The 11300-nt window shown below is 48.1% G+C and overlaps 1 protein-coding gene across 2 annotated transcripts in view; it reads left to right on the top strand.

The window, feature by feature from the left end:
- Positions 1–2487: 2487 nt before the first annotated feature.
- MAP3K21 (mitogen-activated protein kinase kinase kinase 21) overlaps positions 2488–11300 on the top strand; it is a 56442-nt gene continuing 47629 nt past the window's right edge. For both annotated transcript variants that reach the window (XM_081039162.1, XM_081039163.1), the window contains exon 1: positions 2488–3407. In XM_081039162.1, the coding sequence (XP_080895288.1) occupies positions 2609–3407 (799 nt within the window). In that variant the 5' untranslated portion in view covers positions 2488–2608. The remainder of the gene's footprint in view (positions 3408–11300) is intronic.

Raw genomic sequence — 11300 nt, 5'->3', positions numbered from 1 at the left:
CCTCTGTTTTCCCTAACACTAACCTGTTGTCCTCTGTCTGATCTTTTACATTTTTTTGCCTTGGTTTTTATTTTCATCAATCTATTTATCACCAAAGTTCTGTCTTAGCAGTCTGTTATTTTTGCGTTACTGTCTTCCTGGGAAACGTGCTGGGCTGGGCAGAGTGGGCGTGGTTACAGTACGCACCTCAGAGCAGTGCAGGACACCCACGCTACTTCCCCAAGTGTAAGATGTGGGGGGTTAAAAAAAGACGCAAAAGTAACAAATGATTAATTTTGGGATAATCATGCTTAGGCAGACTCCCTTCCAGGAGAGTTGCCTACTCAGAGGTCCCAAATGGGGAAAAGGTCCCAGGGGATCACATTGCTCGAGGCTCAAGGAGGGTCTACAGGATGAGTGGAGGTGTGTGGACAACTTAGTACCAGATGTGTGAGTCAAGCGAGGTCTCAAGCTTAGCTAAGTTAGAAGGCTCTGCAGCCTGATCCCTCTGGAACTGGAGAGGCTGCATCCTGGCTGGCCACCGACAGTCCTGGAAGGGCACAAAGAGTCTGCCAGGGTGAATGGAACCGTCACCCAGCTGTGCACCGGCCTCCTAACTCAAAGGAAAACGCCGGGTCGCCCTGCTGTCTACATGGCCCAGAAGAGTCCTCCGTAGTGTGTAATAGAGGCTTAGGGAATTACTTCCAAAAGTGAATTTCCTCCGTTCCTGCCCTCCTGTCTGAACTACTGATTCTCTGATATCCGCCTGGAAGAGCTGATTTTTATTAAAACCTTAATGCGTGCTAAGCATCTTCCCAAGCCTTTACATCTATTAGCTCGTTTAGTCTTCACAACCACCCTATGAGCTTCCTACTATTTATTATTATTCCCACTTGACAGTGAGGAAACGGAGCCACAGAGAAGTAAAGTAACTTGCTCAAGGTCACACAGCCAATAAATGGTATAATTTAAAGAACTGAAAGAAACTGAAAAGGCAATACATTTTTTCATGATGTGAGTCATTGTTATATATCTTATCGCCATAAAACCAAAAGAGTCTCTCCGTTAGCAGATAGTAAAGGACCCACACTTCAGGAAACTCTGGCTTCCACAGGACACTCTCATTTCTTTAGAATTTTTAGAGCTGGGCTCTCTTCTTTCTTCTAGCCTCATCTCCTGCCACAGGAAGCTTTCTACCTCTCGCAGTTTCCTGGGCCACGATTTATTGGTACTCGCCTGCCTTTGCTCAGTGCCTGGAATGTGCCACAAAGCTCCCCGGGGCGAGAGCAGGCAGAATGAGTGGCTCCTTCACTTGAGCCCAGGACATGTGGCTGATTCTTCTGCCACAGAACTTTATTCTCTCTTCTCTTTCTCTAGCGCAGGGGCTTTGTAACCCCCCATCCTTAGCATGGTGTCTGTATACACACAGTGCTCAATAAATATTAGTGAAATTAGATGGATTCACACCTCGCGGGGTTCTTCCAACACCTCCATCATATAGAGAGGAGATCCATGTGTCTCATCATATAGAGGAGATCCACGTGTCTGTGTGTGATTGTGGCGGAAACTGTATAAGGGGTAGGATAGAGGGAGATTGAGGCAGAGAAGGGAAACCCGCTGTGAACTGGGCCCAGTAAATACCAGGTAAATAAAAAGTCAGCATGCCAGCGAGAACCGGAGTCCCTGCGCACAGACTCTCTTGCGCTATTCCCCTTTTCCGGGAACATGTAGGGCTAAGCCTCTAGCACCCAGTCGTGGCCAATGCCTCCTACACCCAACCTGTGGGTTCCAGGGGACAGGCAGTCCTGTCCCATTGGCGGAAACAGTCAAGACCAACGCGGGGCTTATCTGTCCAGCAGGAGGAGCTTCAGGGCTCCACAGACGCGCGGCTCACGGCGCGGTGAGCCGTCACCTTCCCTATCTAGTCACTCCTGGGCTGCGCGGTGGAGTCGAAAGGTGGCAGCCCCGTGAGCCGGTTTGGCGCCGCGCTCAGATTTGCCGCGCAGCCCGTTCTGGGGAGCGCGGCGACAGTCGCGAGCATGACCCCTCCCTCGCGTCGCATCCTGCGGCACCCGACGGTCTTCACCCACCGCCACCACCTTCTAGAGAAGCGTGAACTCCGGGAGCCTCATCCTTGGCTTCACTTAAGCTTGGGGGAAAACCTGTTGCTGCCCCCGGCTGGCTCCGCCTCCCGGGCCACGTGGGCGCAGCGCGGCCGAGCCGCAGCCGCAGCCGCAGCCCCAGGCGCGGGGTGGCGGGGCCCCAGAGGAGGCGTGGCGGCCCCGGCGCGGTGGGCGGGTCCTGGTGGGGCGGGCCGGGCCCGGAGGGAGCGGCGCGGGCGGCGGCCAGGCCGAGCGAGCTGCAGGCCGGCCGCAGGCCCAGCGCGCCACCATGGTGCGACAGCGCCCGCGGGCTCGGGGACCGCGGCGGCAGCAGAGGCGGCCGAGGAGGAACGGGGGCTGAGGCTGGGTCCTCGGGTAGTGGGCCCGCGCTCCCCGCCGTCCCGGAGCCCCGATCCCGTCTCCGTGTCTTCCCGGGGCTCGGCGGCGACCCCGCCGGACGATGAGCGGCCGCCCGGGCGGCTGAGCCCGCCGTCCCGCGCTCCGCCCGCGCCCGCACGGCCTCCCCCATGGCCCTGCCGGGCGCCGAGGGCGCGGCCGACACCCCGGCGTGCCCGCCCCGGGGCGCCCCCGCCGGCTCCGCGTCGTCGTCGTCCGCCTCCTCCGGCGGCTCGGCCGCGGCGGGCGCGGGGCTGTGGGCCGCCCTGTACGACTACGAGGCGCGCGGCGAGGACGAGCTGAGCCTGCGGCGCGGCCAGCTGGTGGAGGTGCTGTCCCAGGACGCCGCCGTGTCCGGCGACGAGGGCTGGTGGGCCGGCCAGGTGCAGCGGCGCCTGGGCATCTTCCCCGCCAACTACGTGGCGCCGTGCCGCCCGCCCGCCCGCCCGCCGCCGCCGCGGCCCGGCTCGCCGGTGCACGTCGACTTCGAGAGGCTGGAGCTCAAGGAGCTCATCGGCGCCGGCGGCTTCGGGCAGGTGTACCGCGCCACCTGGCAGGGCCAGGAGGTGGCGGTGAAGGCGGCGCGCCGCGACCCGGAGCAGGACGCGGCGGCGGCGGCCGAGAGCGTGCGGCGGGAGGCGCGGCTCTTCGCCATGCTGCGGCACCCCAACATCATCGAGCTGCGCGGCGTGTGCCTGCGCCAGCCGCACCTCTGCCTGGTGCTCGAGTTCGCCCGCGGCGGGGCGCTCAACCGCGCGCTGGCCGCCGCCAACGCCGCCCCGGACCCGCGCGCTCCCGGCCCGCGCCGCGCGCGCCGCATCCCCCCGCACGTGCTGGTCAACTGGGCCGTGCAGATCGCGCGCGGCATGCTCTACCTGCACGAGGAGGCCGTCGTGCCCATCCTGCACCGGGACCTCAAGTCCAGCAACAGTAAGTGGGGCGAGGCGGGGGGCACGCACGCAGCCGGGGCCGCGCAGCCCACCGCCCGCCGGCGCGGGGCGGGCTCCCGGAGCCCAGGGCCCGGCGGAAGGAGCTGGGGGCCAGCGTGGGGGCCAGCGTGGGCGCCCGCAGCACCCCCTGCGCAGGCCTGCCAGGGTTCAGGGGGCCCGCTGAACCTCCGGGTATGTGGAGCCCGTGACTCGTACCTTGAGATGGTGCTTTGGGGCGCCTTTTTAAAAAATGAGGATCAGACTTGCTTGCAGACGAAACAGTTGTAACAATCTGGATTTTCTGGAAACTGAACGGTGCTGTTTGGCCTTTAGGTAGAGCAAGTGGTTCCTTTGGGGAGAACGTTGCAAACCGAGGCCTTCCGCGGATTACGCGGAACCCGGGGCCCTCCTTCTGGCCTCGTGCCCTTCATCCAACTCCCTTTTCCTGCAGCTTCTCAAGTGCTTATTGAAGTCGCCCTTCTCCCACTTTAAATATGACTTCGTGTCCTTTGACGTTTCTACAGTCTTTTCATTCAGACGTCTCTGCACATGAAGTATGCTTTTATCATTGGTTGGGTGGCTTGAGTGTCCGTGAGTAGTCTCCCGACCAGAAACACCAGTTTGTGCCACCGTGTGTATTTGGGTTGATTAAGAGCAAGGTCATTGTCGTGGCACAGGTACCTGAGACCCTGAAGACTGAGCCTGTATCATTTACTTTGTTTAGAAATCAAGGTGGATTTTCCAGATATCAATAAAATGACAATTGAACCAGACATCAATTGTTTCACCATATAAAAGAGCTAATAGAACTGCTTTTTAAAGTTAGTTCTTGAATATGGGAAATCACTTAATATTCTTAGAAGGAGATGAAATCTTACGAAAGGATGCAGTCAGAACTGGCATTGACTTACCACAGCTGCGTGTCTCCCAACCTTGTAAAACCTGCTGGGACAGGAGCGAACTCAACTGGAAACATTGTCCTTCTCCAAGTCTGCAGAAAGAAGAGTGACACGAAGAAATGATAAACTTGGTGTATGTTTGTGTAGATTTTTTTTTTTTTTTTTTTTTTGCCTATTCAGAATCCTTCAGCCCTGAAATTTACTTGAAAATGACTAGTGTAGCATTTTGATTATGGGAATTATAAGTAATTCGAGTGTTGGTGACTACATATAAGCACTGAATACTTTTCTTTTAGGTTCTCCTTTATGACTCCCACTAAGCCTTCGTCTTAATTAGATTGCAACTGCTTAAGTAACAAGAGCAGATTCTAACAAAATATGGCAGAGAAGTGGCAGAGGTAGTGTGTATTCTTAGAGTTCTGACAGAGGCCCCATGAATGATTCTTCTAGATTTACTTTTGGACTGTGTACAGTAAAGACATAGCATGAATTTTAATGTAGTTATTTTTGTAAATGCTTCAAACCTGACACAGTCTTCGCTGCCAATTGGTGCCTCTTTCCTAAAATATGCTTTTATTCAAAGAAACGTTTAACCTGCTGCCAGAGAACAAAGCCTGTGTGGCCTGCCCATGAGTCCTGTAAGCTCTCTTCCCGTGACGTCCTGCTTGCCTGTGTCTGCTCAGAGTTGTCTGCAGAACCCGGAATTTTAAGGACTGCAGTAACGTCTTGCGTGCTCTAGCTCTTAGCAGTCGCAGCATTCCTGTGATACACCCGGAACCTGGCATTCTACAGACGTGATTCTGTCACACAACCTCAAATCACCAACACAGGCTAACGATTTCAGTTGGATTGGTCGTTAGACCAAAACGTCTGTGTTATTGGGCTGTAGTAATACATGGGGCTCCTGTCAGCTGACCACCAGGGACAGCATGTTTGCTAGCATTTGTGAAAGCACAGAAAGGGAGAGAACAATCCACATTCTAATCATCAACTTTTTATATAAATTTAAAACTCTTAAAGAACGAATACTATTAAATAGTAAAACAAAAGAACATGACCTTGGAATAATAACTATGGTGAGCTTTTATTGACACTGGAAAAAATTTGTGCAGTGGAACCATAGACGACTGTGCACATGATAGACGTTATGTAATTTGAAGGTGATTATATTCTGCAACTTAGTGTTTGAAAGACTTTTCACCCTCAAAATAAATTGCTAAACTTCCTGGAGCATTTGAATTTCTGTCATCGTGAGGCAGGGTTGCGTTTTGTTTTAAACTGTTGCCATTTTTAAAAGACTTAATTGGGTAGGTCACTAGCTTAGCCCAATATTTGTTACAATATGACCATTATTATAGCTGTTAAATTACTGTGGCATGAACATTAAAATAGGGCCTAAATGTGCAAAGCACAGTGCTCCTTACATTGTTTATCCTGGCTCTGCGGGGTTACTTATTCAGGGAATAACTCTAGACGCTTTGGAATTCTCTTAGGATAGGCGAAGCCATAACTTCTTGTTCTATTACAGTCTGTTTTGTTTGACTTTATTGGTTATTTGCTAATGGTGGTAGTGAGTTAATGGTAATTAAACAAGGTTTTAAAAATCAATATTGAATTTTATTTTCATTTGGTAGTCTACACCGCTAACAAGGAGCCAATATAAGACTACTTGGAACCAAGGTAGTGGAAATTATTGTTTGAAATAAATGTTTAAATTTGTCAAAGGAAGATATGGCTCTTGATAGATTTTCTTTCCGTTTTTCTCATCGGTCTTTTTCAGCTTTATCGTATCGTTTGAGACAGTGTTTATGTTGAAATAAGAGCTGATATGTGATGTGTACCTTTGTCCCTTTACTAACAGAGAGCAAAAGATTGAACGTTGAACAAAATTAGCAAGCTTTAAGCATCATTTATGTTAAAATGCACTAGGCCCTGTCCCTCCCGGAACACAGAGTAAGGAGAAAACAGTTTGCTAAATCTATCTCGATGCAACAACTAGAGAACAAGGCAATGCAACTTCGGGTTACCGTGAAAATGGCCAGTTTTATATGCATTATGAGAACAGGGAAAAATCATCGTGAGCTGGAACTCATGTATTCAACACATTTTGAGTGCCCACCCTGTACCAGTCACTTCTGGGCCCCAGGGACACAGTGGCGAAGCAGATGACAATGTCCCCATGGCACAGGGCTTAGTCTGGTAAGAAAGATAGACGGCAGTCAGGCAGTGGCAAACATTAGCAAGTACGATCAAGAAAACAAAGCGTGGTGAGGGGCAGACAGTGATGGGTGCAGGGTGATCAAGAGACGTTGCTCTAAGGAAGTGGCACAGAGACGTGGAGGAGGAGGAGGCATGAGTCAAGTAGAGGGAAGACGAAGCCTCGGGACAAGGCCAGAGGCTGAGGCGGAGCGTGGAGAGGGCAGCAGATGTCAGTGCGTGGCCCTGGCAGGCGGTGCCCCACCTGGGATCCCCTCGGAGTGCCGCCTCCAGGAGCCCTGAGCATGTTGTTCAGAGCAGTGGTGTGACCTGATTTCCGTATCTACAAGGTCACTCTGGCTACTCTGGAGAATGGACAAAGACTTGGCCTGAGTGGAGGCTGTCAAGGTTGACCAGGCCAGAGCAGGCACCGGCTTGGCCGAGGGCCACAGAGGACGTGGTCTTCAGGAAGTTACCCGGAAGAATGAAGATACAGTATAGTACAATACGGGAATTGCTGAGGATGGTATGAATGATTAGAATTTCGTCTAAGTGTTTTGCTTATTCTGGCGTAGTTTAGGATGGGAGGAAGATTGAGTGGTGTAATTTGTGGTTCCTTTTTTTCTTTTTTTGTTGTAAGAACACAGTCGCTTACTGTGTTCTACCTCTTTAAAAGTAGAAAATGAACATTCCTTGAGAAGCTGAACCACAAATTTCAGTAGCTGCTTACTTTTGTACTTTTTATTTCAATGATTAAGCAACTTTTTATCCTGATATTTTGAGCCTTCTGGGAATAATTATACCTACATTATCTACCACAGCTTCTACAATCTATAGATACACACAGATTACTTATTGTGAAATACAATTTAGAGCTCTAACTAAAAGAAACTACAAAAGGGACCTAATTTTTTTTCCACTTTTCTCATTTATACAATGTAAATAAAGGAACTATCTGAGAAAATTATTACAAATGTAATCTCTAAGGTGCTTCAAAAGTTTATAAGAGTGCTTTGGAGGAGCTATTAATTATGCTATGATCGTTAAAAGACATGTGTCGTCTTCCTTCTCCAGACGTGTAGCTTCTTGTCATGTCCACTTCCTGTTCCCAGGGGCGCAGGGAGCTCAGCCCGGATCTCCCAGTGGTGACAAAGAGCTAATCTACTTCTGAAACAAAATCAGCTAAAGGACAGATTTTTAGAAGAACAGCAATCACAAAAGATCCCCTATCCACCATTTTCATGCTTGCGTATTTAAAAATCAACAGGCCACTTGTCATTTTTTATAGTTGTGAGGGGGGCAGCTATTTAGTTCTGGATTGTGCATACGTACTCTTCAGTGTACACATCTGGTCATTTTTGTAGTCATTGTCAAGTACATCAGCACAGAAAAGGAAAGAGAAGAGGGGAAATCCACTTCATGTATTTCAGAAGGCGGTCTGCAAGCCCTGCATTCTTACACACAGCCATGTGAGTGCTGAATTTTTCTAGAATAATGCAGTTACTGGAAGTCATTCAGACCTGTGTTTAATATTGGTGTCATCATTTATGAGCTGTGTGACTGTAAGCAAGTTCTATAACCTCATTGAACCTGAATTTCTTGATTTTTGATACTGTCTACTGAATTCCTCTCTTGGAGATGGACAGAAGTCCTGTAGGAAAAAAATCTGTTTAATGTTTCTTTAACCCTTCCAAGGCAGTTGGATAAATACTGGCATGAAAGCAAAGGGCATTTCTGGGGAACAATGAGTAGCTGGGTGTGGCTGGGATGAAAGGTAGACAGGGGGGTTAGTGGGAAGGAAACAGGCATTTAGCATGTGCCAAACGTGAGTGAGTGCCTTGAATGCCACGCTAAGTAAGATGTGTAGACTATCTGAGGGCAAGAGTGAGCCATTGAAGGTTTTGAGGAGGAAAAGTGCTCTGATATGCTGAAAGATAAACATCTACAAAGAAAAAATGCAAGCTTGGGATCATTTGCTTTATGAGTCTACTATCATAGGTGATCAGTGCGGCAGTAATAAAATATAAAATACTTAGACATTGGTTTGACGTACATTGTTTATCATTTATGACCGAGACTGGTTTTTATAATCACTGTTTACTTAGTGAGTTAATTTAGGGCACTTTCTCCCTCTGGTCACCAGAGTTAGAAAATAATGACACTATGTCTCGCTGATGATTTTGACTCCAGATGTCAATGTGACTAACCTCAAACCCTTGGTAGCACTTGAGGGGTTCCCAAAAGGCGGACACACCTCAGTGAAGGAATTTTCCGGGGCAGGAGTTGCCGGGAAGGCTGGGAGAACTGTGCTGATTTTGTTTCCAAGCCTGAAATGTAAATCTGTACAGTTGACGTCTAGTCAGTGTGAATTTAGTTATTTCTTGAAATTCGTCTTCTTCAAATATCACTTCATGTTAAGTTCTTTAACTAAATAATACTCGTAACAGGAAAAAACAGCTAACATTTATTTAATGCTTATTAGGTGCTGGGTACTGCCCAAACTTTATGCTTATTTATTCCTCACAGCAACCTTTTGAAATAGGTAATTTAATTATCCTCATTTTACAGATGAAGAAACTGAGTCAGGAATTAGTAGACTTTATCAAGGTCATTGGGCTCATCAGAGAAATGAATCTAGGGCCTCTAATCCCAGAATCTGAGCTTTTATCTTCTCCAAATATGGTCTGGGTGAGTAGTCCTCAAATGTTTGTTAGCAGGACCCTAAAAAGCTTTGATTTATGTGGGGTATAGCTATTGATGCTTACCATATTATAAATTTAAAGTGATAAATTTAAAAATATTGAATAATATAAAAATAACAATAGACCCATTACATGTTAACATAGCATTTTCAAGGGGGAATAAACCTCTTATTTTCCAAGACAATTTCAGCAAGGAGAATGGCATTGCCTATGCTTTTGAAGCTCACTTTAATGCCAGACTTAAGGGAAGACGGGTGGATGTTCATACACGATTGTGTATGTAATCTGTTGCCACCTTAGGGACGCCCGGGGGACCCTGACCACACCTTAGATCCCTGTGGTCCCTGCCCACGCCTTGGATCCTAGGGGGTCGCTGACCACGCCTTGGGTCCCAGGGGTGCCTGCCCACGCCTTGAGAACCCCGAGACTAGATGATCATTTCTGTTGAGGAAGAATGGCCCACTACAGAGGATAGCACTCCATGCCTACTGCTCATCAGAAGTAAAATTCCTGTCTCATCTTTGGATGTTCGGATTCAGTTGACTTTGGTTGGGAATAAGTGATGAATTTTTTTCTAACATTTTATTTTGAAAACCTTGAACCATGCAGAGCTGAAGGAGCTGTAAGGAAGCATCTATACACTCACACCTGCATTAACATTTATTAAGTTGCTTTAACACAAATCTAATGCTATCCACCCATCAACCCATCTGAGCTTTTGAAGCACCACTGTGCGTGTGTGTGTGTGTGTGTGTGTGTGTGTGTTAAAGCTTCTGGATGACTCACATGTAGAGCTCACATTAGAAAGTGCTGTTTAAAGGACCAGATTTCTGGGTTCCTTCTTAGGGTTATCTGGGCTGACATGAATTCTTCCAGGGCCACAGACAGACTATACCCCAAATCCAATATTGACTAATGATGGTGGGTCGTTGGTCACAGATGGCACCAGGTGAGAGTGTGGGTGGCTTATCCTAGGCTTGTGTCTCTGGGGAAAGGAGTATCTTTAAGAATTTGTCCCTGTGACATTGGGAGACAAATGTCTGAGGTGTGAGCTCTGACCCCACTACTCACCAGCTGTGGGCTCAGGGGCCCCCACTTTCTGAATGGGGTGATGTGAGGATCGAGTGAGATATGTGGGTGCCTGGAGTTGGCACACTTTCCCTGTAAATGTCTAGAGAATAAATACTTTTGCTTTTCGGGCAACAGGGTCTCTGTTGCAACTGTTATTATACTCTGCTATTGTAGCCGAGAGCATCCAAAGACAGTAGGTAAACAAATGAGTATGTCTGTGTTCCAATAAAACTTTATTTACAAAATAGGCATTGCCCTGGATTTGGCCTGTGGGATATAGTTTGCTGACTGCTGCTTTATATCAAAACATTAGTAAAGTGTATGACACGATCTAAATGAAAGCTGGTGACTGAATGCTCATTTTTGTATATTGTTTGGAAACACTTTGAGTGCTTTAACGATTTCCTGATTTTTGTGTGTGTGAACTCATTGATACCTAAAAGTTTTCTAGAACCCTTTATAAGCTCTGCAAAATATAGTGCCACAGAACCATATGTTTCTTCATCTTGGTTGGGGGTGAGGGTCTTTTCAGTTTAGTGACTTGCTTGCTCCAGGCCAGCCAGCAGTATGAGGAAGCAGCCCTGAGCTTTGTTCTCTGCAGGAGTGCAGCCGTCTGCATGCTTTGGCAGGTCTGCCGGTAACTTGCGTTGATAAGTTGAGGGTCAAGGAGGAGGCATGAAGTATTAAACTGCTACTGTAACTGTTTCACTCCCAGGGTCAATACTAGTACATTTTTAAAGCTCTGGGAAAAAGAGCAAATCAGACGCCATTTGGGGAAGTATGTTGACTGCATATAGGACATTTCAGTTACTACTGGCTTAATGTGATTTTTAAGGACTTTATTTTGTTTCAAGTTTCCTGCAAATATTGAATCAAATAATATCAAATATATTACTTTCTCTTTACTAGTATATTAGTATAGACTGTTGTGGAAGAGTCCTCCCTCAGTTCGTTTTTTTTTTTTTTTACATACCTTGACTGCTAAAATACTAAGGTGATGGAACTATAGAACTAGACTTTCACACA

This window comes from Rhinolophus hipposideros (assembly GCF_964194185.1).
Source record: "Rhinolophus hipposideros genome assembly, chromosome: 26".
Taxonomy (NCBI): domain Eukaryota; kingdom Metazoa; phylum Chordata; class Mammalia; order Chiroptera; family Rhinolophidae; genus Rhinolophus; species Rhinolophus hipposideros.
Note: the sequence above shows the minus strand (reverse complement) of the source record. Positions and strands in the feature narration are given on the sequence as shown.